This window comes from Danio rerio, chromosome 1, assembly GCF_049306965.1.
Source record: "Danio rerio strain Tuebingen ecotype United States chromosome 1, GRCz12tu, whole genome shotgun sequence".
NCBI lineage: Eukaryota > Metazoa > Chordata > Actinopteri > Cypriniformes > Danionidae > Danio > Danio rerio.
In genome coordinates, this window is record NC_133176.1 from 60,419,098 (window position 1) to 60,447,055 (window position 27,958).

Genomic DNA, 27,958 nt, shown 5'->3' on the forward strand with positions numbered 1-27,958 from the left:
GTTGAGCTCCTGAGCACTCAGCTCATGCTAATATGCTCTCTCATTGGCTGCAGATCGTCACTACATCCGACCACACGTGGGGTTGAGTCGGCCGACTGCTCTGGAATATTCAGCATGCTAAATGTTGGATTTCCGTCTGCGAGGTGTCGGCGACGCGTCAGTGAGCCTCGTTGATGTGTTGTTCAGTAGTTCACACATAAAGAGCGCCGAGCACCCGCAGATTTCTTCCCGATCACAGCCCGATCTGTCAGCGAGCTCGTTAACTTCCAAATCGGGCTCAAATCAGGCTTAAAATCCTCTAGTGTGAACTAAGCTTTAGGTTACATATTTTAAAGTCACTTTCAAATTTTACCCTGGCATCAGTTTATCCATTTTATTATTGAGTGACCACAACTTTGACAAGGTTATCATGGGAAAAGGGAACACGTCCTTAGCCTGGTCCCTGTACCTCCTTTTGATTTATTCATCTAAACAGCTATTAGGAAGCTAATAAAAGAGTGGGTAAATACACTTGGCAAAACTATGATTTCTGTGTTTTAGGGATTTCTGGTGCTGATCAAAATGTGTTTTACAAATCTTCACACATCTGTGCACTGAAGAAATCAACAGTGACAATCAGCTGCACTTTTACATACCCTACTGAACATCAGATCAGGAAAGTGTTCTGGACCAAAACAATAGAAAGAAAAGTGCATGAAGAGTTTCCAGATCTGTCTGAGGACCCTGAATACAGTCAGAGGCTTCAGTATCTGGGAGATAAACAGCACAACTGCACCATCAGACTGAGTCATGTGACAGAGAGAGATGAACACATATATTATTTCAGATTCACTACTGATAAAGATTGGAAATGGATTGGTTATACAGGAGTGCGTCTCTCTGTCACAGGTGACTCTCCTGAGGTTTCTCTCTTCTTGTGGTCATTATGTAGAATAATAATCAGTGTATGAGAGCAGCACTAGATATAATGTGTGTGTTGTGTTCAGATCTTCAGCTGGAGTCTCCTGAGAGAGTGACAGAGGGAGATTCAGTCCGTCTGACATGTAGAAGCAGCTGTAAACTGACTGACACACCAACATTCATCTGGTACAGAAACTCACACACATTGACTAATATTGGAGATGAACTCAACATCAGGTCAGTCAGTAGAAGAGACGCAGGACACTATAGCTGTGGTGTGCAGGGACAAATGTACATCTCTCCTGCTGTTTATCTCAATGTCACATGTAAGTTTTCTACTATTTTACCTTTTAGTATTTACCTTTTAAAAGCATTCAGACTTACAATAATGATGAAAGTAATCGATCCATACAAATTAAAATACTTTGGCATTAGTGCTACCAATTGGTGTGAAAAATGTGGTGTCATGAATACTATTGATTGACATTTGCTCAATTGTGTCAATTTAAATGTAGGGATGAAAATAACACATTTATGGCATCATCATTATGTGATAGTTCATGCAAAACTAAACATTTATCTATCATTTATCAATAATTAAAATTACATTAAAGATACAAATATACACTTAAACACATTGCAAATACTTATTACAATTGTTAGCTTCACAAATCTGCTAAAAATCCTTCTTAAAATTGATCATACGATCAGTAAGTAAATATTGCTAATTTTTATAAAAGAAAAAAGCAATATAATAAACAATAGACAGCCCTTATAGTAAGCTGGAACAAGTAGAGATTAAAACTGATCTTGATATTCATTTTCAGTCTTTGTTTCTACATGTTTCTCCTGCAGATGGTCCAGATACTCCTGTGATCTCCATCAGTGGATCTGCTGTAATAATGTCTGGAGATTCAGTGACTCTGAGCTGCAGCAGTGACTCAAACCCTCCTGCAGAAATCAACTGGTATAAAGGAGAAACATCTGTAGGATCTGGAAGAATCTTCAGCATCTCCAAGATCAGCTCTGATGACAGTGGAGAATACAAGTGTAGAGCCACAAATGAAAATGGAGTGAAATACTCTGATCCTGTGACTTTAGATGTCCAGTGTGAGTTTATGATCATTCTGTTTTAAAAATGCCTGCTTGTGTTTTTGTTTGTTTATTTATTTATTGTTAACGTGATGTATCTCACTGTGATGGAAAGCTGATGTGTCTTGTGTTTCAGGTGCAAGATTAGTCTCCTGGTCTTCTGCATTTGCTGTTGGATTTGCTGTTGGTGTTTTTGTCGGTGGAGCGTCAGCAACAATCAGTGCTGTGCTTTACTTCTGGTGAGAACATGAATACACTGTACTGCACTTGATCTTTCATTTATATATATAAAAAACATCATTTCATCTTTCTTCTGACAGTCTTTCTAAAAGGAAGAGCAGAAGATCTGCAGTGAAAGAGTCTGCGGTGAGATGATCTTCATTATTTACTGTTTTCCTGCATGTTTCCTACAGCTGTGATGATTGTACAGAAATATCAAGAGTGTACAGTATTACTGATTTACGTTTGAGTTCCTCTAAACATTAATGTTGCTCAGCCTGGTTCAGGTATCAGTTTCATGTTGTTTGCTGCTTTGTTTAAATTGCAAGCCATTTGTTTGCCCATGGGCATACAGGTTTGAACAGTGGGTGTGTTAAGGCACATTTAAGCTAATTTGAGGCAAACGAAATACACTGCACCATTCACCAACTAAAGCTGCTTTAAAAGTTAAAGGCACAGTTTTTCTTTTATTTTTAGGGCACGTTAGTGATATGCAGATCCAAAATGTGCATACATGTTGCTTATTACACACACAGGGATGCACAGCAGCACACAAACATCTTTAAATATGAAAAATAAAAAGATTCAAATGCAAAAGATTATTATTGTCTACATGAATAAAAAATACCTCATACCACACCAACTTTACTTCAGAGGGTTTTGGTGAATCCAGCTTATTTTGTTTATGGTCTTTAACATTGCACACCAGAACATCTGTTTCCTCGCTCCCATCTTTTAGACCTTCTGTGTGCACTGACTGTTTTTCCTGTCCTTATAATTAAGAGCTCCTAGTTTAGATCAATAAAATAGAGTCACAATGTCCTTCTATCTGTCCAGATCTCAGACACATATGCAGCTCTGGATCTCCAGTCTGCGACCTCTGACCTGTACGACACACTCACAGTAAGTGAAAGTCAAAGTCAGACAATGCTCACTGATGATCAGATGATTGATGATCTCTCGCTGTCTTTCACACAGACCGTTCACCACAGACCTGCTGAAAACTCCTGCTCCACTCTTGATCCTCAGAGCTCTTCTGAACATCACAATCCACCAGTAAGAGACAATATCAGCCATAAACCCTCTCAGCAGCAGTTTGATTATTGGATGAGCCTCGTCAAAGAGTTTAATGTGGTTGACCTTCAGTCTTTCTTCATCTTATTGTTTGTTCAGATCAACAAGGAAAAGGCTGCAGTGAGAGGCGGAGCCAGAAAGAACCAATCCTGAGCTGTGTGGGCGGAGCCACGGGTGATTGACAGGGATCATCATTAATAAGTCATTGAATTGCTTAAGTTTTTAAATGTTCAATTTTTCCAGCTTCTGTTATTGTGTCTTCGGTGTTCCTGTAAGTCACATGTGTTAAATTCCTGGAGGGCCGCAGCTCTGCATAGTTTATTTCCAACCCTAATTAAACACACCTGATCAAACTAATTGAGTCATTCAGGCTGGTTTGAAACCTACAGGTAAGTGTGTTGGAGCAGGGTTGGAACTAAACTGTGCAGAGCTGCGGCCCTCCAAAAATTAGAATTGACACCTGCTAAGCAGTGGCAGTGCTAACTTGAATGGCACCCTGGGCAAACCACCCCATATACTCCTCCCTCCACCCTCAAGCTTATAAATAGCTGGTTTTTAGAAGTGAAGTTCTAGTATGGTTCTAGTCTAATACATCTAGTTAATACAGAAAAGGACCATTAAAAATGTACATTCTAAAAAAAACGTTTGTTTTACCCTAACTTTGGGTAAAATATAGACAAAACGGAATTATAAAATTGGAATTATAAAAATATGTATAGTTATCATAAACAAAATAATATTAATGATAAATAAATAAATAAATAAATAAATAAATGAATGAATGAATGAATGAATGAATGAATGAATGAATGAATGAATAAATAAATAAATAAATAAATAAATAAATAAATAAATAACAAAAACTCTATCCTAAATGTAACTGGAAAAAAAATTATTTTGACAAAAAAAAAATACATGTTTTATAGAATTATCTCTTAAGACTTGACTCAAGGCCAAGAAATAATGTTATGAAGTCTTACCTCCCTGCCTCATTATCCATCCTTTCTGCTCCTATAGCCATAGTTAGACAAAAGATCATAATCATATTACATCAACTTCAGTTTTGTCAACAAGCAAAACTTACAGCCGGCCGACACCTCGCGTCATAAAGAAAGTAACATAAAAGGCTGCTCTTTTAATTCTTTTTAAAACTCTTTTCTTGTAGCAGTGCTTGCACAGTATCTTTGCATTTATCATCAGACTACAGTCTGCTTGAACATGGCTTCTTTATAAAAGTATCAAGGTCAAACATGTAAACAGGCCCGGCAGGGCAAAAGTGGGCATTGCCCTCTCAGAAAGAATTTTCTGAGAGATCTTACCCCCTGCCCACTTCCCAAGTTTTCATAAAGGATTAGTTTGCACAAAACTGAAGATTCTTTCTGTCATTAATTACTAGCACTCCCGTCATTCCAACCTTCAACCATATATATTTTATCATTCAAAATAGCAGTTAAATTATGAAAATCGTAAAATTAAAGCTAGGCCTATAGACCAGAGCTCTGATCCCCTCGTCAGGTCAGGGTATATACCCTTTAATTTTAGGGGAAAAAATTATAGCCTATAACCCTCCACACCACTACTAGTGTGCAGCATCCACTTGAATGATGCGATGGCAGCCACAGTACAAAAGTGCAAGTTCTTCACCACACACCAGCTATAGGTGGAGGATGGGGATGATTGGGAGGCCATGATGAGTAATAATCAATAAGGGCCGATAGAAAGCATTTAACCAGGACAGGGGGTTACAGCCCAACTCTTTATAAGAAGTGCCATAGGATCAGGACCTTTAATGTCTCATTCAAAAGACAGCATTCACTGACAGTATTGTGTCCCCTTCACTTTACTGGGGTATTAGGACTCACACAGAGCACAGGTTGAGCGCCCCCTGCTGGCCTCACTAATGTCACTCTCAACAGCAACCTTGTTTTCCCATGTGGTCTCCCATCCAGGTAGTGACCAGGCTCAGCCCTGCTTAGCTTCAGCGAGTAACCAGTCTTGGGCTGTGGAGTGATATGGCTGTGGCACGTATGAATGTGTTCTCTTTTTTATCTGTAAAGAGTGGCAGTGATTTAAATGCCTCTGGCCATGGTTTTATTTTGAATGGTGTGTAATGTGTATCTCTGAAATTAATTTTTACCAGTACTATGTATTACAGCTCAGCATTACAGCTTTTACCCTGCTAATAAAGACACCTGAATATGAATAATTGATGTTGTCTGCCTCCTGACATTCACACAGTGATTAAACTGTTAAAGGGTCACGAAACACCAAAACACATGTGTCGTATATGTGTCCCACACTGCCAGGGCCGGAGTGAGACTCCTTTTCAGCCCTGGAGTTTCAAGCCTCAGACCGGCCCACCTCAGTGCACAACTGACTATATTAAAATAAGATCATTTCCAATTCAGTTTCTAATTATAATATCACATCTTTTTTGAGAAAACAGCTTCTTTAGAGCTTTAAATGTTCAACAACCATAACAGTATTATATGTCTTAACAATAAAAATTAAAAAAGAAAAAAAAAACATCCTCAGACGAGGATCAAATCCCGGTCGGCAGCGTCGAAATTTAATGTGCTAACCACTGGACCACAGCAGTTGTATATAAAGAAATGACTCATCTGAGTTATATCAGCAATAACCTGCAGGCTGGTTATGTATAAATAAGCTGCGGTAAGATAATCAATATAAAGACTGTGGTCAAGTAAATAAATAAATACATTTAAAAAGTGTGACTGCTGAGAGCAACAGATTCTGGAGCTTGGGACACCGGCCCTCGCGGCCAAAAAACGGACCGGCCCACCGGGAATTCTCACAGTCCTCCCGATTAGCCAATCCGGGCCTGCACACTGCTAAAAACATTATTAAGACACATATATCTCACTAAAAGCGAACATTGGTTGCTTTTGCGTTATTTTGAGCAAATTCGTACTTCCGGTTTGAAACTAATTTTTGAAGCTGCGTGACGGCCATGAGATCTTAGCCTGTATTCCAGTGTGTAGACTGGACATCTGTACCTGGGTGTCCTGTATTATGTCTATGAGTGTGCTTCATTCATTCATGAGTAAGACTTGGTTCAAACCAATCAGAGCGTTCTATTGTGTATGCGGTGCAGCTTTACTAATAAGCATGATAGCTTCGAAGACTGTACCTGAAGCTGTTCAGACGGCAGAGAGACGCCACGTTGTGTTGCCAAAAATTGTAGGGAAAGTATAAGAAATGTTTGAAGATACGGGTCATCAGTGTTTCTTTTACAATTTGCTGCAGTGAAGGTTTTGTTTTCTTTTCTCTCTATGAGAGCGCAACTGGGGTCAGTTCTTCGTACGTGGATTACTCAGTTAGCTGGATTTGGATATTGACGATTTGACACGATCCAGGATCGTTTCCTTCTTCAAAGCTGATCCGAGAGTTGTTGTCATGGCAACAGATCTGCTAGGTCAAACCTGATCAGGAGGAGGTTCAAATCATATAAACAGGATTATTTTGGCTCAGTTCAAGCAAAGATAATACAGAAAGTATGTTCCCAATTCTGATATTTTCTTACAGTAAAAGTTATATACACTTGGGAAAATAGTAAATATTTTTAACTATATATATAAAAGTTATAGTCATTAATAAAATAAATAAAGTTATACATATTAATAAAATGTATGCAATCTGCACCCTCAAAATGAAAATACAAAGACTGCCACCTGGTGGTGCACAGAGAAAACTTATTTATATGAACTTTTTAGATCGCTTTAGTACAAATTGTGTATAATAAACATGCACAATATGTGACTTTTTTAAAGCAATAATACATTTATGCAGTCATAAACATGTTTTGATAGTTAATATGCCAGTGATGATGCTTCACAAAAGTTGCAGACATCTTTACCAATATCAAAATGCTTTTGTAAACAACCAGTTATTCTTTACACCGATTAAAAAATGGCTACTATAATAAAGAAAATCTTTTCTAAATGAAGAACTAAATACATTGATTTGCATTCAAATACATGATGAATACACTTGTCTTGACACATGAAAGTGTAAAGCCTGCAGCTCACAACAAATGTGAAGTTACTGCGTGTCATATTTAACAAGCCGTTTACTGCTAATTTGATGTAATTTTGCTCACATGGATAATTGAATATTAATCAGATGATGTCATTACGCTGCTGTGCCGTCAGCCAATCATTGCATTGCTGATCATGATTTGGAGGATCGATAGATCTGTCCTTCACAACACACGCAGCGATCTCAGATCTGTTCATCCAGACATTCTAATCTGATTCGCGAACTTGTTTGAAGAACCAAATTAGCGAGAGATCAGTTATCAAGATTAAAAGATCCAGGATCTGCCAAATAATCTTAGATCATTTAAGCGAGGTACGAAGAACGGACCCCTGGACTCACGTGTGGATCAGTGCAGGCGACGCACGACAGAAATACATTTTTTTACCCGAGAGCTTTTCTCATCTGGAAATGGTGAAATCCAGATTTGCGGCTCATCTCCTTTAAAAAAAGACGCAGGTCCACTATGTGTCAACTGTCTACAGATTTGGTAAGTGTGTGCGATCAGAGCCCTTTGTTCATTCAGATGGCAAAGTTGAAGTTTGTATCGTAAGCAGTACTCTTTCAGTGTTTTGAGACAGATCTAAGTCAAAATGATTTCTAAGTTTCTTAGTTTACGTTAACATCACTACAATATTATGGACTGAAAGATCCGCTGTAAATGCTGCTCTCTGAGTGTAAACATGTGAACACTGCAATCAACTTAATGCTGACCGTCGTGTTCAATTTTCACGGCATTTTGACAGGATTGTCTACAGACTCACGGCTTTCTGACCTACCGAGTGCATCTGAGTTACCGAGAAATGCAGAGGTTTTTTTTTTTCTCTTATATGATGTGCAGAATTCAAACATTCCACCATCATTAAACACACTGGGCCCTATCATACACCCGGCGCAATGTGGCACAAGGCGTGGCGCTGTAGTCTTTTGGTAGTTTCAGCTTGGCGCAAGAGTGGTTTTGAGGCGTTGCGCTACGCTGTTTAAATAGCAAATGCATTAGCGCTCATTTGTGCGCCCATAGGCGTTCTGGTCTAAAAAGGGAGGCGTTCTGAGGCGGACCGCTGGCGCGTCGCTATTTTGAGAAGCTATAATAGATTTTTCATTAGACCTAAACAAACCTGCTCTAAACTCCAGCGCAGAGTTGCACCTCGTTTACACACTGCTTAATACACACAAGAGAGCAATAGGCAAATATCTTTACATATGAAAAAATGTAAATGTTAAGGATATGTATAGGATATAATAAGAATAGATATAGAATATAAATATAAAGGATTAAATTATTACAAAACACATTATTTTCTAGCCTACATAAATATGAAAAATCACTGCTTTTATGTCTTCTTCATCTCGGGAGGCTTTTTCAGTTCATTCATAACAATTTGCTTTTGTATAATGTTATTATTATTAGCAGTATTATTTATTATATCCATATTTATATTTGTTTTATTAAAAACAAGCTTAGATTTGCCCACCTGTCAGGTTTTAGACCATAAGGGGCACAGCATGTGTTTTAGGATATAACTCAGGTTTTTGAGCACATTTTGTTATTATTGTTCAGTTATTCGTTTGCTGGAAATTAGAACTGAATTTAGAAATAGTTTTGAAACGAATATTTGCGCTTAACAAACAAAATTATTTATTTATAGACTGATTGATGTCTGTGCGTAAAGGTTTCCCTATCCAAGAGCGAAAGTGAAAGTAGATCTATTATCTCTCATTTTCACGCAGTAGATGCTCTGTTTAACAGTTTTCTGTTAACTTTGTGACTTTTAAAGGGAATGAGAGATGAGACTAATTGGTTTATTCTCAAAACACACCTATAACTCATTAAGAAAATAAACTCAACCCTTTTAGATCATGTGCCGCGGCGCAAGGCAGATGTCCCGTCCTTAAATTAGCAAAAACGCGTCCTGACATGCCCTGAAAGTGTTGGCGGCTTGCGTTTTGCACTCTGCGCATGGACCGTCAAAATAGAGCCCATTGTCTTTCTCCCCTGCATCTGTGTTTGTTTTTCCTCAGTAAAAATCAGCGCATGCTCAAATGAGAACTCCCATTTTTTATTTAAATCATTCCCCTTTTCCTTCCCCCGACACTCCCACCCAAACAGAGCTGGACACACCCACATTTCTGACTTTTTCCAAACTAGTGGTGTGAAAACACCCTGCTGAAACATGGAGATTCATGGCCCTTTAAACTCAACAGCCAATTCTGGACTAAAGACTCCACCCCCTGTCTGTCACATGACTCAAATGAATTCCTGTAAGTTGTGCAAAGCCTGAATCTACCAGCAGAGGTCTCCATCTCCTGCTGCTGATACTGGAGAAACACTGATGTGCATCAACTGAAGACCAACTTTTATCCTTTTATTTCTGCAGAAACGCCAATAAGTGTGAAATAGATTAAGTAAATTAAATTAACTTAAGTAAAACAAATAAAGTAAAAACACATTCGTCTTTAATCACTGGTAGGGTTTTTTGCTGATGGAGAAACACTGTTAGTTCCGCAACTGTGTTTAAAAACAGTGTTAGCCACAGAGAGTCTGTCATTTAAAGAAGAAGTGCATCTGTCCACACGCTCAGTCCATCAGTTTCTGTTGATCGGCTGCTCTTCAACACGGTAAGACAAACACACTGGTATTTGACTGATGATTAGTGTAGATGAAGCTCATATAACACATGATTTGTGACATGAGAAATATCTTGTGTTGATCTCAGTCATCAGTTGATTTACACACACTGATGTTGTGCATTAATAATCTGCAGATGTGTAAAGATCTTCCTAACACTAAGAGCTGTTTAGGGTGATGTACATTTACTGTTGATGAGTGTAGAAGTGATGATTAATGCTGGATTCTAGATAGATTTGATGCTGATGTGGCTCAGAATGGCTCCTGCTCTTCATCTGATCTTTCTGCTCATCATTCACAGTGAGTCAATCTTACATTCACATCACTGCTTTATTTCTACACATTTACACACACCACACAATCAGACATTATTCAGCCATTTTATAATGATCTGCTGATCATCTTCTCTCTGATATAGGAAGTTAGTCTGAGCTGGCAGATCTGTTTTCTCAGTAGAGAGTCTTTAGTTAGTGTCATGAAACCGGCCAGTTTTAGCAGTTTTTTTCACACCATTGGTTTCAGCTGTGATGCATCAAGCACTGGCACAGTCTTCATAATGATAACAGCCAACTGGACAGCAACACAACAATAACTAGCTTTTGACAGCTAATGATAGTGTTTTTGTCAGTTTCCATTTCCATTATTCTTTGACATCAACTTTGGTGTGTCCTGGGATTAAATAGAGAATATTCATTATGTCTTCTGAGAAACATTTACCAACTAAATAAAGAAATTAACTGAATTGTTTTGGTCATCACACAAAAATAATGCTTCAGCACACAACATAATTGTATGCACCATAAAAACATTTTTGAAGATGTAAAATCAACAATATTTAGAAACAGAACACTTTACAATAACAAATAATAATGCACAAACATGTAAACTACATTTTGACTTCATTATGAATCAATGATGAGTTGAAGCGTGTGGTAATATCATGAGTTTTAGTTTTCGATCCCTTTAATATTCTTTCTCATTTAGCAGGACACATTTACCTGAATCAGAAGTGTGAATTAATTAACAAACATACTAACAAGCAGTTTAGGCAGTTATTTATTTTATCATTAGTTGATGATAAAGAAACATGTAGTTTACATGTTAGTGCATTTTTATTTATGCAGGTATTCTTGCCCTGTTATTTTCCATTAATGTTTTTTTTTTCTCTCAGCTGGTTTATTAGCTTTGCTCTTCTCTGTTTATTTCTGTCCTCCATCAAGACTGAAGTCATTCACACTGAGATCATTATTCATATTCACAACATCAGCTTAAAATATCTTCTGTAATGAGTCCTGGTATCAAGTGGTGAAACAGTATTAGTATTGTACAGTCCACAGTGTAACTTATACAACTACATTTTCATGATGATGATGATGATGATGGTTATGCATTCTGTGTTCCTGTGAACTCTGGATAATTCAAGAAATGCAATGCCTTTTTTAAAGGTCCTGTGAAGTGCTTTGAAATGTGCATTTTTATTCAGTGTTTGACAATCTAAATCGAAATACGAAGAGAGCATTGGACATAGTGTAGCTCCTCCCCTTTTTTAAAACAGCCAATAGTGTTTTTTTCTTTTTGTCACTGCTCTGCCAGTGAGAGTGGTTGAGCTCAAGTGCTTCAAATGTAAAGCAAATGTGAAGCATCTTGAAGGGAGCAGTGCATGCCAGACACTAGAGAGCATTTGATTGGTTATGATGTGTCAAGAAACTGTAACATGTAACATGTAACATGACATGAATAAAACCGTTGATTCATTTAGGCACTTTTTGCTACATCAGATATGGTTGTGGCCGAAGTTAATGCAAATTATTTATATTATTTATTAAATTTCCCATTTATTGTATTTTATTAACGTCTACCCCAATCCTAAACCCAATCATCACAATAACATAAAAGCAGTAGCTGTAGCGAGTATTATTTATATTATTCATTATATTACCCCATATGTTGTATTTTTAACGTCTACCCTAACACTAAACCCAACTGTCACAGTACTGTAAAAATATTAATTATTGTTAAACATTGTCTTTAAAAAAAAATGCTATATTGACATGCATATCTGCAACTGTATCCATTCTAGACATTTAGAAAGGTTGCAAATTACAAGCCTTACATATTTATATCTTCTAAATGCAAATTTTGAGCACACAATCTTATAGATATCCTTAAAACAAATAATACTAACATCTAAAAAAAAAAACTTTATTTTAATTTCAAGGGACCTTTATTGTATGGTTGGCTTTGATGAAATGTTGTATATTTAGTGTTCAGAAGTTGTTAATCCTGTAGTTATTGCTTTTGGTGGTGCTGTGTGACTTTATATTAAAAGATTAGAAGTCTTTATTGTCCACACATGTGCAAATTAATCACAAAAACATTACTAAACATCACAATACAATACACAAAACACAAACACAGAGCTCAAACACAAAACTTCCTCTATTATGGATTACCAACATGCAACACTGCCCACATAGCAAAATTTCTCTGGCCCAGCTCTGGCCCACACAATCAGGTTTTGCTTGGCCCACATGCCGCAGTGAATTACGGTACATGACTGGACCAAATCTGGCTTCCAGACAAGGGCCAAACATGGACCATATCTGGGCCAAGTCTCAGCCAAGTTAATAACTCATAACTGGGCCAGAACTGGGCCAGATAGGTTGGTGTGTCACGATTGCAATGAAATTGATAAACGCATGGAGTGATGCGCTTTAGGCACACTATGGGCACGCTTTTTCTCAAAGTGACCTGATTGGTAGAATTTTTTTTCTTTACTCACAAAGGATTTTGGTGTATTTTAAATGTGGGTCAAGACTGGCCAAACTCACATGGCCCACTTATCAAATTTTTAAATCTGGGCCAAATACTACATTTTACATCTGGCCCAAATCTTGTGTGCCGCCTTAAAAACGGTGCCACCTCTGCCAAACCCAGGCCATGTTTGGCCCACATGCTGTATGCCAGTGCCGGATGAATGCCTGCTGTGCCAGCTTTATGCCAAATCTGGGCCAGAATTCTTTGCTACTAGGGTGGCTATAAAACCACAAACAGATTCACACAGTGTCACAGAATAACATATAGAAGAATGGTTCCCATAAAGCAAGTAAAACAGAAGGCAAAAAACAAATAAACAAGTAAACAACAGTGTGAGAATGTGGTAAAATCAGAAATGTGGTAAAGTCAGGCTGCCGATGCCTTTTCTTTTTCTGCATTGCTTTTAAAAACACAGTCAACTGGGTTTAGAGAGGGGGGTGATCGAGTCAATCGGTGCTTTTAAAAAACACTATTGGTTGAATTTAGGGGAAAGGATGGGTCAGTTGGCCAGTAAGTCAGTCGACAGCGGCCTCTGGTGGATTTACGTGAGAACTGCAGAGGTCAAGCAGCAGCATCCTTGTATTAGGTAAACTAAAATGGTGGTTTGTTCAAATTTCCTTGGGAGATAAAGTGGACACAGGTAGGATGAATTGGGAGTGCACACTTTATGGATGTGGAATTGTGTTGCTCATTTACTGTCCACAAAGACACACATATCTCCCCTGACTGATTTATTTGAGGCATATTTGCCAGGTCAGCTCTTATTGTGATGTAACCAGGTAGAGCAACTTCAGCATTGTCTTTCAGCCATGTCTCTATTAAACAGATCCGGTTACTCATTTTAAAGTCACTTTCAAATTTTACTCTGGCATTGGTTCATCCATTTTATTATTGAGCGACAGCACATTTGATAAAGTTATTATGGGAAAAGGGAACACGTCATTAGCCTGGTCCCAGTACCTCCTTTCGATTTATTCATCTAAACAGCTATTAGGAAACTTAAAAAAAAAAAGAGTGGTTAAATACACTTGGCAAAACTATGATTTCTGTGTTTCAGGGATTTCTGGTGCTGATTGCAATGTGATTTACAAACCTTCATACATCTGTGCACTGAAGAACTCAACAATGACAATCAGCTGCACTTTTACATACCCGAGTCCTGGACATCAGATCAGGAAAGTGTTCTGGACCAAAGACCCTTTAGGAAATGGTGAAGAGTTTCCAGATCTGTCTGAGGACCCTGAATACAGTCAGAGGCTTCAGTATCTGGGAGATAAACAGCAGAACTGCACCGTCAGACTGAGTCATGTGACAAAGAAAGATGAACACGAGTATTATTTCAGAATTATTACTGATAAAGATTGGAAATGGGTTGGTAAACCAGGAGTGAGTCTCTCTGTCACAGGTGACTCTCCTGAGGTTTCTCTCTTCTTGTGGTCATTATGTAGAATAATAATCAGTGTATGAGAGCAGCACTAGATATAATGTGTGTGTTGTGTTCAGATCTTCAGCTGGAGTCTCCTGAGAGAGTGACAGAGAGAGATTCAGTCCGTCTGACATGTAACAGCAGCTGTGAACTGACTGACACACCAACATTCATCTGGTACAGAAACTCACACACATTGACTAATATTGGAGATGAACTCAACATCAGGTCAGTCAGTAGAACAGACGCAGGCAACTACAGCTGTGGTGTGCAGGGACAGACGTACATCTCTCCTGCTGTTTATCTCAACGTCACATGTAAGTTTTTTACTTTATTTAACTTTTAGCATTCACTTTTTAAAGCATTCAGACTTTTTATATCATACAAATAAAAATAGTTGATCCATACAAGTTAATTTAAGTTAGTGCTATCAGTTAATTTGAAAAATGTGTTGTGAATGCTAATGAGTGTCATTAGCTCAGTTCTGTCGTTTTAAAAGCAAATGTGACATTGTATGAGGTGTCTTTGTTATGACAACTAGGCTAGATAGTCATGAATATTTTCACATCACTTTTTTAATAGAAGAAAAATCAATTTGTTATTCAAATTTATCAGTACCTAAATTTATTCATATACACCCTGTCAAAAAAAATAAAAAATCATCATTTAAGTGAAAGTTCTCCCAAAACTGAAAATTCAAAAATGTCAACAAAAAATTTGTAAACATTCTAATTGCTTATTACAGTTGTCAACTTTACAGATCTGCTTTAAAAATCTCCTCCAAAAGTGTCCCTATTTACTTACTGAGTACCACACTCAGTAAGCAAATCTTATCCTAAATTTTGAACAAGAAAAAAGCAATATAAAAACAATGGGCAGCTCTTTTAGTACGCTGAATTAATTTCAGTCTTGTTTTTACCTGTTTCTCCTGCAGATGCTCCAGATACTCCTGTGGTCTCCAATAGATCTGCTGTAATAGTGGAGGGAGATTCAGTGACTCTGAACTGCAGCAGTGACTCAAACCCTCCTGCAAACTTCAGCTGGTTTAAAGGAGAAACATCTGTAGGATCTGGAAAAATCTTCAGCATCTCCAAGATCAGCTCTGATGACAGTAAAAAATACAAGTGTAGAGCCAGAAATGAGCATGGAGAGAAATACTCTGATCCTGTGACTTTAGATGTTCAGTGTGAGTAAATGAGCTCTTGATCTTCTGTCTGTTCTGGTGTTTTCTCTGTATTGTCGTCTCCATCAGCTGCTATCATTAGCCGCTCTGCTCTCATTAGCTCCTGTTCCTCCTCTCACTCTGATTAAACTGATACTCATTCCTCTCCTTCTGTGCAGCTCCTCCACTGGATATTGTTTCTGTCTGTCAGTTAATAAATCTGTCTCTTAAGTATCTGTCAGTAAAGTAAATCTGCCCTGTTCTTGTGTCCTCTCGTCTCTCCTTATCTCATCTGTCTTCTCCAGTGAATCCTTTCGCCATTACTGTAGTATTACTGCTGCTGCTGACCGTCCACTCTGCTCTGTCCGCTGCATGACAACTGTGACACAACATAACTAGTGCAGATGAAAAACAACTGTGTTGTCACTTCTTATCACCTTTCTGGCCAAAAAGCTGAACACACCAAACAGACGGAAGCAGCCTGAAACTTGAGTGAGTGTTCTGTGGATGTATTTCCACACCAGCAGAGGGCAGTATCTGTTTTCTCATTCCACAAAGGAATACTAAATAAAGAAACACACTCAAATAGTAAGCAAAACAGCATTTAGTAGCAATATTACAGTACTTGTTGCTCAACAAACTCATAGGCATGGGAAGTTAATTTCTTTAGCACCTTTCATACACATTCCCAGTGATGGGTTGCAGCTGGAAGGGCATCCACTGCGTAAAAACTTGCTGGATAAGTTGGCGGTTCATTCCGCTGTGGCGACCACGGATTAATAAAAGGACTAAGCTGACAAGAAAATGAATGACATGTTATACACAGTGGCAAATCAAAGTGCTTTACATAAACAGCAAAAAAAAAAGACAAGTATAAGAAAATACAAACAAATAATACAAGTTTGTTTGCTCTGATTATCTCCCGTTCCTCCTCTCGCTCTGAATGAACTGATATTCATTCTTCTCCTTCTGTGTAGCTAATTGACAATGTTTTTTTTTTTCATTTTACAAAGAGAAACTGGAACATGAACTGCACACATTCAAAGCGCAAACAAAGCAGCGTTTAGTAACATCATCACTGACCTAGTCAGTCAGCACAGTGTCACAATCAGAGACACTAGAGGGCACTCTACACATCACATCTGCCACTGAACCAGACTACAAATCCCAGAATCCTCAGCACTTCACACCTGGGGCCTCATGTATCAACGCTGCGTACGCACAAAAACTTTGCGTACGCCAGGTTTCACGCTCAGAATCGCTCACGTTTGGATTTACTAACAATGAACTGAACGTGGGAATTTGCGCAGGTTCACGGCAGGTTTCTGGCAGGCGTACGCACATTTTTTGTGCGTGTCTGTTTTATTTCCATTGGCGACTCCTAGAGGCAGTTGTGTTAAATTCTTCTCTACAAAGTGTCTGATCCTTGCAATGGCAGCTGTATGAGACGGGTTCATATAGTAGGTATGTAAGATTTCCATACCATACAGTTGACCAGCTAAACATTAAAGCACAATTTGCAGCGGTCGCCTGTTTTCCCAATGTAATCTGAGCTATCTACTGCACGCACATTGCTATAAAGACACTATCTGAAGATGAATTTGCATGCGTGAATCAGAAACATTTCCATTCAATAAATGTGCAAATAAAATATGATGCACAAACTTATTGATGATTCCTACTTGTCTTTCTCGTGATAAATAGTGGGCAAAATCTGATATGTAGCGGGGAAAAAAAGAAGAAAGAGAATATCAGACGCTGGATTCGAGCCGAGTTTATGCTCGAGCGTGTCAGTACAAGATCACATGCTTCTTATGAGGTGCGCCACTGAGACTGCTAAGGTTACTGCAACATTTTTCAGTTATAAACCACACTATTTCTGTTTTAAATGCACTCAGTGCGATGTTCAGACCCAACTGTGTTAACCGTATCAGCTAAACTCTCCCACTCTATTTTTTTCTTTTGTTGTTAATTCCGGAGAACAAACTTGCAAATAACACCGCTTTTCTCCGGTCTACCTCCGAAAGCAGCACCTCCATTTCACATTCTGTTCAAAGTTTCTCTTTTTGCTTGATTTTGCCGTTGCTTTTTCGTTGGGTTTTTTCATTAGCATAGTCATTAGCATATTCATACGGGGGAGGAGGCAGGGAGGGGTTTTGTGCTCGTGCATGTTGCGCTCAGTTTCACGTTCATTCAGATGTACAAAAGAATATGCGTGAGATTCGGCGTACGCAGTGTTTCATACATCTGAATTTTTTTCTGCGTACGCACATTTACAGCTTTGTGCGTACGCAATGTTTTAGTAAGATTTCCACGCAAGTCTTCGTACATGAGGCCCCTGGTGTTCTTAAACATTACACACACACACACACACACACACACACACACATGCACACACACAGCTGCAGATCATTTACACTCTTTTGGATTATCTGCATACTACCGTCTGTTTCACACTGATCATTGCCTCCCTGACCACTCTTAATAAAGCCTAAAGCTGCGGTCACACTTGACTATTCTCCTATAGACTTCCATTCATATGTACGTGAATGCGTCAGACCAGAAACGCAAACTTGTGCAACAAGTTTCACAGTTCACTGCGTTACAAAGTTCAAGCTTGGTGATCTCTGACCTGCAAAATCACATCACTTGTGAGACCAATCGAGGATCAAAACATGAGCTCTCTAGACAGAAATTTAAAATATGGAGCAATCGCTCGCTTTTTTAGATGTCTCATCATCTTGTTTAACACCACCTCTTTTCACAACGACATACAACAAAATTTTGCATGCACAAATCCTTGTGTGACCGCAGCTTAAAGCTGTGTTTTGGAACTTTATTTGTGTGTACGCACCACTCATCACTGAGGGATTCACTCTTGCAAATGATGCCGACTCAAAAGCTGACCTTTCTTTTCCTGCTCAACATAAAAACTGCATGACAGAATATAACTTTTAGTGAAGAACATGTAGTTTGTGAATATGACTTATTTTTATCTTAGAGATTACAGTGCTAGTAATGTGCACAATTTGGCTCAGATCCCCAATCTTGATAATTTGATTTATTTTGTCTTTTATTCAGATCCACCCAGGAGCGTCTCAGCGTCTATCAGTGGATCTGCTAAAATAATATCTGGAGATTCAGTGACTCTGAACTGCAGCAGCGACTCAAACCCTCCTGCTCTGAACTTCAGCTGGTTTAAAGGAGAAACATTTATAGGATCTGGAAGAATCTTCAACATCTCCAAGATCAGCTTTAATGACAGTGGAGAATACAAGTGTAGAGCCAGAAATGACCATGGAGAGAAATACTCTGATCCTGTCAATGTCCAGTGTGAGTTTATGATGCTTTAGTGATATACATTAACTCCTCTAAAAGCTTCACCAGTGACAGTGACACGTCCACTGTGAGGCTCACAATCCACATGGAGCTCAGAGACTAGACACCATCACTGTCACTGGGGAAGCTTTTATCATCACACTCCTGTAACTTAATGATCTTCTTCATGTTTCAGTTCAAGGTGCTGGAGGAAACATTATCATCATTGCTGCTACATCTGGAGGATTATTCATCATCATCTTGATCATCATGATCCTGTGTGTAATGTGAGTTTAATAAAAAAATGTTTTTTCTTAAAGTTTATTAACACTTTAGTAACTTTTTGTATAAACATTTTATTATTTAAAAAAGCACATTTTAATTTGATGTATTATTAGAGTGATTCATCATTTGTTAATGTGTGTTATTATAACAGAAAGAAACAAAGGAGTGTTAAATCTGAAGGTCTCACAATGACGCAGGTAAATCACACAGATACAACCTTATACTCAGACAAAGTCATGTTTTACTTTGTGTGAATAAAATTTCTGATAAATTTACAATTTTACCTTCATTTAAAATCATCATCATATCTTCATCATGTGATTCAGTGTGAATTAATCAAATATTTCATCAAAACAATTCAGAGTCTTTAAACATGAAATCCAACACCTGATCAGTTTCTCTCTGCAGTGTTTCTCCAGCGCCCTCAGGTGGTGTGATGCAGGAATGCACACAAAATTATTGATTATGATTTTTCATATCAGATATATTTTGCTTTGTAGGTTTAATCTCTGCATAATCATCAGCACATTTACATCAACAAGCAACTTTAAATTCTTATAATTCTGCTTTGTATGAAAGTCTGATTTTGTTGTGTTTCAGAATGATCTGCATTCTGCTCCTGGATCAGCGGGTGATGCTCTGTATGCCAGTGTAAATCCCAAAAAAGGCAGAGCTGCTGAATGCAGAGATGCTGAGGAGATCCAGTATGCCACTGTCCAATTTCACAGAGACACACAGATGAAGAAAGAGGAAGAAGAGGAGCAGCGTCAGTGTGACAACACACCAGTTCAGCAGCCTGATCAAGACCACAGGTGAGGAGAAACTGCTGGACCACCAACAACTGCACTAAACACACACCATACATAACAACTGCACTAAACACACACCACACATAACAACTGCACTAAACACACACCACACATAACAACTGCACTAAACACACACTGAACATACCTACTGCACTAAACACAAGCTGTTATACTTGCAACATAATTCTGTGCACAATAGATCATGTTTTAAGCATGCAAAATAACTCAGACAAAATAACAAACTCAGTTTTAAAGTTTGTTGCTTTCATGGTTATGCAAAATTGGACTCAACTCACTTGTTTAACACTAATCCAGTGTTGCACAGTAGCAAGCATCTGATTGGCTGAATTTCTGTTATAAAGTAACACTTGTTTTATGTTGAGCAAGAAAGCTTGACAACCAACATCTCTTGCTTAACAGACTGATGAAGACTCAGTCAAATTATCCATTTTAAAGATCACTTGTTAGACTGCTTTGTATGTTGTGTTAGTGTTTTCAATCATTTATTATTGCCGTCACTTTTTCTTACGATATTTATCCTCATGTTGATCCTGGAATATCATTTCTGTTCTAAAATGTAATCCATACCTAATCCCTATTTCTAAATCTAACCCTAGCTGTAAAGTATTCCTAAAATCAGATTAAAATCAATTATCACAGTTTGCAATCCCAGTCCTGGCACCTTTCTTTTTTCACATCAGACGTTTGTTGTACAATGATGTAACAACAAATAACCCTGTTTGTAATAATAATAATATTAATAATTCCTTACATTTATATAGCGCTTTTCTGGGCACTCAAAGAGTTTTACACAATGGGGTGGGGGGGGGATCTCCTCATCCACCACCAGTGTGCAGCATCCACCTGGATTATGCGACGGCAGCCATGTTGTGCCAGACAGCACATCACACCAGCTGATTGGTGGAGTGGAGACAGAGTGATGAAGCCAGTTATTATATGGGGAGGGTTAGGAGGCCATGATGGACAGAGGCCAGTGGGCAGATTTGGCCAGGATGCCGGGGTTAAACCCCTACTCCTTTTCAAAGGACATCCTGGGATTTTTAATGACCACAGAGAGTCAGGACCTCAGTTTAACGTCACAATCGAAAGACGGCGCTCACTGAGCAGTATAGAGTCCCCGTCACTATACTGGGGCATTAGGACCCACACAGACCGCAGGTTGAGCGCCCCCTGCAGGATTCACTAACACCACTTCTGGCAGCAACCTAGCTTTCTTGTGTGGTCTCCCATCCAGGTAGTGACCGGACACAGCCCTGCTTAGCTTCAGTGAGCGACCATGTGAGAGTTGCAGAAAGCTAGCTGCTAATAATGATGATAATGATGTAACAACAAATAACCCTGACTGCAAAACTAAACTGAATATAAACTGTAAACATATCCCTTAAGTGAAGTTTCATAAACTAATTTCGAGAAGAGCACAGGATATGATTGTGCACTGCTGGCCACTCATCCGTAATCAGTAATAATCCAATCAGAGTGATCCTAGCTTAATATAAATGAATCACTTTCTTCGTATTGCTCTTCTTTTTGGAAGAATCCCCTCTTCCACCCCATCTCCTCCTTTTTTTCCCCTTCTAAAGTGGATGCGATCAAGACCTACCTGATCTCGGATCCCCTGATATGCTTCTAGACCGGGCGGGAGCCCTGGGCTCAAATATCTCCGAGCTCAGGGTTCTCTCCCGTGACAGCATGCTAAACCTGCTATAAATGCCAAGCATATCTAAGTGGGAACTCTTGAAATATGATTGGCTGATTGGAATATAGCTCCAGAAACTGTAAAAGTAGCCTTAAATCTGATTGGCTGATTGGAATATAGTTCCAGGATCAACATAGATGTTCATCTAGAAACAAATCCTACTTAACCAACATCAGCTTAACCAGCACTGAATATATGAGCTGTAATATTGTTGTGTTGTTTTTGTCTTGTTTTTCAGCCGATCAAAAGCTGAAAAAATGGAGGACTCAGTGATCTACAGCAGCGTCAGATAAGTACGGAACCCCGGAAGGGACGTAGTGGGGGAGAAAAAAAATGGGTGGATGAAAAAAAAATAATGGGTGAAAGAAAAAAAAATGGGTGGGAGGAAAATATATAAAGATGTTTTGCGTTCCCTCGTAAAGATGTTTTGCGTTCTCTCGCAAAGATGTTTTGCATTCCCTCGCAAAGATGTTTTGCATTCCCTCGCAAAGATGTTTTGCGTTATCTCGCAAAGATGTTTTGCGTTCCCTCGCAAAGATGTTTTTCGTTATCTCGCAAAGATGTTTTGCGTTCCCTCGCAAAGATGTTTTGCGTTCTCTCGCAAAACTGTTTCTCCACAAACACTTCCTGTTCACTGCACTCAAGTAAACCCTCCCGTTTTTGCCGAAATTCTCCCGTATTTTACCATTCTACCCCACTTTCTTTACATTATTGTGCGTATGATACCTATGAACCAGTGAATGCATGTATAAGCGCTGACTGACAGACGCGCTTCGTACAATAAACTGATCCCAGATCAGCGTCTGTACACGCCATTTACAGAGGAGTGGGTGCATGTTTAAACAGACAAATACACTGAATAATATGAAACATCTCCGTCCTGCATGTTTTATTTTAAACAGCTTATTTTCTCTTAAATGAGCACAAACATTTTCTAAAGTAATGGAATGCTTTCATTATAGATCTGTGCATTCTTACAGAGACACCTCTGTTATCAAACTAAACAAAACATGAGATTCATTTGCTGCGCACTTGTTTGATAACAGAAGTGTCCCTTTAAATGGCGCGTACAGACGCTGATCTGGGATCAGTTTATTGTATGGAGCGTGTCTGTCAGTCAGCGATTAAACATGCATTCACTGGTTCAGAGGTTGCAAAGTGAAAGGCGACAATCAGCGCACAGTAATGTAAAGAAAGTGATATAGAATGGTAAAATACGGGATAATTTCGGCAAAAACGGGTGGGTTTACGTGAGTGCAGTGAACAGGAAGTGTTTGTGGAGAAACAGTTTTGCGAGGGAACGCAAAACATCTTTGCGAGGGAACGCAAAACATCTTTGTGAGAGAACGCAAAACTTTGCGAGAGAACGCAAAAACTTAGAAATATATATTTTCCTCCCACCCATTTTTTTCTTTCACCCATTTTATTTTTTTCACCCAGCCAATTTTTTTCTCCTCTACTACGTCCCTTCCGGGGTTCCGTAGATAAGAGATCCACTCAGTAATCACAGAATAAATGATTATTGTGGAATCATTGATTGTTTTGAACAAGAACTATAGCTATGCTTCTGTCCACCTGAGCTAATTTTTTGTAATCTAGCATGCTAGAAATGCTTAATAGAAACATAAAGCTGCACATAACTTGTATTGTTGACTCATTACGTATAATCATTAAGGCTGAGCATGTAAATAAACTAATTTTTTTTTCTCTTCAACCTTTAGTAAGGTATTAATTGTCATTGTGTTTAATTATAATCAATGGTGCAGGACTGATTTAATCTCTGTTTTTATATTGTTTTAAGCTTTGCATGTTTAACTCATTTTAATAAAAAAGTAATTTTAGTCAAACTTTGTTGTTGTTTATTGTTCAGAGATCAAATTTAAATCACTGAGCTCTACCAGATAAGTTTAGTACAAATTTCCTCAAATGACAAGGACCAAAAACATTCTGCACTCAACAATGTATTAAATGAATCACAATGAAAAAATAAATAAATAAATAAAATTTCAGCCGTGTGCCTTTATCACTTATTGTTTATGGGTGTAATATTTTTGATCTTCATATAACAACAGTATATCCATTAGAGGTATACATAGAGGTACCTCTGCTCACAGTTTTTGATCTCACGAGAAAACTAAAGTATTTTACGTTTTGCCAGTTTAGTGGCTAATGCGTACGAGTTCAGTGGTACGAAAATGTACGATTTTAAAAAGGAGGCGTGGCACCTAACCTCACCCCTAAACCCAACCGTCATTGGGGGATGAGCAAATCATACTAATTTGTTTGAATTAGATCGTACAGATTCACACAAATTCGCCACTAAATCAAAAAGTTACAAATTGTAATAAGATTGTGTTGGATTTTTGATGATCTCAAATTTCTCTCACACGTCTTCTCACATAAATCCACCAGAGGGCGCAATTTACACCTCAGCCAACCAGGCCAGCTTGCTGTCTACTGACCCATACACCACCTTCCCTAAACCCAAAAGATAGTGTTTACAGAAGCAATCTAGAAAGAAAAAAAAGCTGTCATGGATGTGTGATTTTTTTTAATCTTGTTTTCAGCCTTTTTCTTGTCTGTATATATTTATTTATTCATTTACCTGGCTTCTGGAACTATTCTTTGCCAAACTCAAACCCTGTCATCATGGTCAACTCCGCTCTTCGTCTCGAGTCTGCCAACATACGCGGCTAGCTAATGTAAAACTGGTTATGCCGGAAAAGCCGTCCACATGGAAGTAAACGGTGAGCTGTTATTGTAAAAAGCAACAGCAGTCAGCACCGTCCGCCCCGTAGCCTTTATTTAAAAGATGAAATGCAGCCAGACATACCTCTGGGTACATAATTCGTGCTCTCCACAAATGTAGACATGGGTACACATCCACAATGAGCCTGTGCTGACATTATTAGCTAAATAAAGGATATTTAGAGAAGCCATTAAGTCTGGTGATAAATGTCCTTCTGATTAATATTAAAGAGCCCATATTATGGGTTTTTGAAAATGCCCCTCCATGTAGTGTGTAACACAGCTCTAAGTGAAGTGAAGTATCCAGCTAAGGCTTAAATCTGTAAGAATACAGTGTTTAAAACTGTTGATTCATCTATAAAAGAGTCGAATCATAGTGCTTCAAACGAGTCGCCTTGATACCGACTCATTAGGTGTTTCGCCATGACGTACGAACGAAACAAAGTTTTTCACGTGCACGCGCAAACCCGGGAGATTTCAAACCTGAGGCCCCGCCCTCTGACGCAGTAACCCAGACACACACACACACACACCCACAAACACACGCACACACACAAACACACGCACACAAACATGCCGGTCGATTGAAGTCACACTGCAGATGGATATATTGAGTCTCTACCCAAAGATGAAACATCAGCATTATAACCAAGCAGTTGGAAACTTCTGGAAGCTACATGCTACAAAGAATACTTCATCTGAGTTTGTTAAAGGAAGGATCAGTAAAGAGTAACTGATGGACGTCAGGATGAGTTTCTTCCTACATTTCTTAAGTGTAAGTACATGCGGTTAAAGTTGTTGCCTCGTTTACTCTAGCTTGCAAATGTATTTAGTTGTGATTTGTTACTTGTAACCGTGTGTACTGTATCAGGTTAACTGGATATATTATCTTATCGCGTGCAAAGTCACGTTAAAAACGCGACGCGTGCTGTTTGTTTATGGAGCTCCGTGCTAGAGTTCTGCTCCCGCGATTTATTCGGAAATGTATTCCCGCGCCGCAGAAATCTGGCGCGGGGAGAGAGAGAGAGAGAGAGAGAGAGCGAGAGAGAGAGAGCGAACGAACGAACGAGCTTTGTGTACTTTGTGCTTTGTGTACAGCTTGGCTGTCTGGACTGTATACTGGGTGATATTTGGTTGTGTTCTCCGCTCTAGCGGGACCGGGCGCGGCGGGCAGAAAACGGAGCGGGTTCTCAGGCTAAAACCTGGCGGGTGCGGGCTGAAGCGGGAGCGTTGTCATCCGGAGGTGTGTGTGTGTTTTTGTGTGTGTGTGGTATGGCGAGTACACGACTGTGTCCTTCGTTCGGTTATCCGTGGCACTATCCACTGGCCATAGTGTGGCAGCTAAAGTCCACGTCTACACTATCGAGCGTGTATGAACTGTGATTACTTTTTAAATTGCTGATTAGCTATTGGCCATTTCCCTCTCTGACTGAAGGCAGTCGACCAATCGCGACAGACTGTCATCGGTCCAATCAGCGCAGATTAGCTCTGCGCTAAGGAGGGGTTTGGGAACAAATGAATCACTGGACGATTCATACAGGAGTCGCTGGGATAATTAGGTAAAAATAAATGCAGATTATAAGACCATGAAAGTGTTTTTTGACCTTGCATGCATATTAGACTGTTGTTGGAGACCCTTACAACCAAGATATGACCTTATTTCATGTATAATATGGGCTCTTTAAACACATCACTAGTGATAATGCTACAGTAAATGTGTAAAGCTCTTCATTATGTGTGTAGTTGTTACTCTTAACTACTTCAGAACTCAATTCTTTCTTAATCATTCTTTATTTGTCATCCATTTTGCATTGTATAGTTAGAAATATATCTTCTTGACCCAGAGAAACATTTAAAATTATTTTGTGATGTGAATATTGCAATTAAAAACTTATTTTGAGACTAAGGCACAAATATATACAGTAATAAATCTACCATCATAAAAAGTGATGATCAAGTAGCACGTGTCCACATTTTCCTGTTGTGTTCCCTGCAAAATGTGCTTCATAAACAGAGTTACAGCAATAAGGAAAAACTGGTGTTAAAATGTTAAAAGGTTAATATTAGCATTATTTGTCTGCCCTTCATTGGTCTGAAACACTAATCACCTCAATGGTGAAGATTTCCCACAAACATCTCTAATAAATTCAGAAAAAAATGAAAACAGAGCTGTAGATATTGATTTAAATAGGAAATATTTCGTTTGAAGAAAACATTGAGACATTTCGTCATCTTGGAATTATTAGGTTTTATCTGCATTCTGAATGATTTTAAGAGATTAGGAGTTTTTGTATTTCATAGCAAACAGTATGTGTGGAAGATTTGATAGTCTTAAAATGTAAACAACTTTTAAAAAAAACATCCCATAATTTAAATAAATTGTTGATAACTCAATTTTGACAAAAATATCAGATAGAACCTTATTCTAAGGTGACGATTAGCTTTTGCCCACTTAAAAGAAACACATACATAAATAAAAACATGATATCAGCAATTACTTTTTATGTTTTCTCATAAAAAAAGTGTTTTATCAACTCACAGTTTCTACATTGGATCACCTCTGGCTCTCAGGTGAGTTCAGACTTTATTATATGTGCATTCAGTCGGTTCAGGAGATTAAACACTTTCTTTTCTTCACTCTAGGCTTTCCTCTCTGCGGGTCCAGAACTGCACGGACGGCTTCCTCAAACACTGTTTTAACCCCCTTCAGTGTTTTTGCTGAGCACTCCACATACTTCACAGCTCCTATTTCTGCAGCTTTAGCCAGGCCTTGATGGAAGGAGATGGGGGTTTGTTTCTTCTTTTCCAAATATTCAATTGTCCACTTGTCATATTTCAGATCAAGTTTAGTCCCGACTAGAATTATCGGTATGTCAGGACAGAAATGTCTGACTTCTGGTAGCCACTTTTCACTGACATTCTCAAATGACTCTGATTCCACAGTAGAGAAACAGATCAAGAACACATCTGTCTCTGGGTAGGAAAGTGGTCGAAGCCTGTCGTATTCCTCCATCCCTGCTGTATCCCATATTTGTAGTCTCACTGGATTCCCATCAACAATCTCATTGGCAGAGAAATTATCAAAAGCAGTAGGAACAATCTGATCTGGAAATGCATTGGTGGTGTAGCTCACCAGAAGGCATGATTTTCCCACAGTGCTGCCAACAACCACACACTTTATATCCTTCATCTGTGCTCACTCCTCACGCTGTTCTAAGCAATGTCCATCATAAAATAATAAGTCTGGTGTTTAAATTCAACACTTAGTAATTCCACACAGAAAAACAAGTCCTGATTTGATTGAAGCTGAAGGCAGACGTGAAGTTTTGAACTCTCCTGACACGTTTGTTGCTCTTCTGGTTTATTTTAAAGCCGCTCCCCTGCACTCTCAGATGATGATGATGAAAACTGAAGACAATAGGGTTGACAGAGTGGCTATTTTCCCTGAAACATGACAACCTTAAGCCTTTCAGAAAAACTTTCCATTCAAACTTTTTAAATAAAACAACAAGGCTGGGTTAGTTGGCATTTCTGTGTGGAGTTTGCATGTTCTCCTCGTGTTGGCGTGGGTTTCCTCCAGTTTCCCCCACAGTCCAAACACATGTGCTCTAGGTGAATTGAGTAACTAAATTGGCCGTAATGTATGAGTGTGTGTGTAAATGTGAGTGCATATGGGTGTTTCCCAGCTGGAAAGGCATCCGCCGCA

At 38.7% G+C, this 27,958-nt stretch overlaps 2 protein-coding genes across 4 annotated transcripts; one reads left to right on the forward strand and one right to left on the reverse strand.

The window, feature by feature from the left end:
* Nucleotides 1–562: 562 nt before the first annotated feature.
* Nucleotides 563–23,465, forward strand: LOC137495345 (B-cell receptor CD22-like). Of its 3 annotated transcripts, XM_068220959.2 has the most exons (10): nucleotides 10,126–10,270; nucleotides 13,845–14,192; nucleotides 14,291–14,530; nucleotides 15,148–15,399; nucleotides 18,457–18,708; nucleotides 18,890–18,980; nucleotides 19,130–19,175; nucleotides 19,579–19,790; nucleotides 21,743–21,797; nucleotides 22,994–23,465. In XM_068220959.2, the coding sequence occupies exons 1-9, from the start codon at nucleotides 10,210–10,212 to the stop codon at nucleotides 21,795–21,797; spliced, it is 1,557 nt and encodes a 518-aa protein (XP_068077060.2). In that variant the 5' UTR covers nucleotides 10,126–10,209; the 3' UTR covers nucleotides 22,994–23,465. The 3 variants fall into 3 exon arrangements, with proteins under 3 accessions (XP_073763193.1, XP_073763187.1, XP_068077060.2); XM_073907092.1 differs by lacking the exons at nucleotides 10,126–10,270; nucleotides 13,845–14,192; nucleotides 14,291–14,530; nucleotides 15,148–15,399 and adding exons at nucleotides 563–888; nucleotides 987–1,297; nucleotides 1,670–2,010; XM_073907086.1 differs by lacking the exons at nucleotides 10,126–10,270; nucleotides 13,845–14,192; nucleotides 14,291–14,530; nucleotides 15,148–15,399 and adding exons at nucleotides 563–888; nucleotides 987–1,226; nucleotides 1,564–2,010.
* rac1l (Rac family small GTPase 1, like) lies at nucleotides 13,940–27,552 on the reverse strand. Its single transcript, XM_073907438.1, has 3 exons — nucleotides 26,792–27,552; nucleotides 15,133–15,315; nucleotides 13,940–14,053 (listed from the first exon to the last, which is right to left on the reverse strand). Exon 1 carries the CDS (start codon nucleotides 27,440–27,442, stop codon nucleotides 26,861–26,863), a length of 582 nt encoding a protein of 193 aa, XP_073763539.1. The 5' UTR covers nucleotides 27,443–27,552; the 3' UTR covers nucleotides 13,940–14,053; nucleotides 15,133–15,315; nucleotides 26,792–26,860.
* Nucleotides 27,553–27,958: the final 406 nt, after the last annotated feature.

Excerpts from the sequence above, each read along its gene's own strand:
- LOC137495345 (XM_068220959.2), top strand. The coding sequence starts at position 10,210 with ATGCTGATGTGGCTCAGAATGGCTCCTGCTCTTCATCTGATCTTTCTG. Across the intron at positions 14,531-15,147 it reads TGTTTATCTCAACGTCACAT|ATGCTCCAGATACTCCTGTG; the intron begins GTAAGTTTTTTA and ends TTTCTCCTGCAG. Across the intron at positions 15,400-18,456 it reads TGTGACTTTAGATGTTCAGT|ATCCACCCAGGAGCGTCTCA; the intron begins GTGAGTAAATGA and ends TCTTTTATTCAG.
- rac1l (XM_073907438.1), bottom strand. The coding sequence starts at position 27,442 with ATGAAGGATATAAAGTGTGTGGTTGTTGGCAGCACTGTGGGAAAATCA.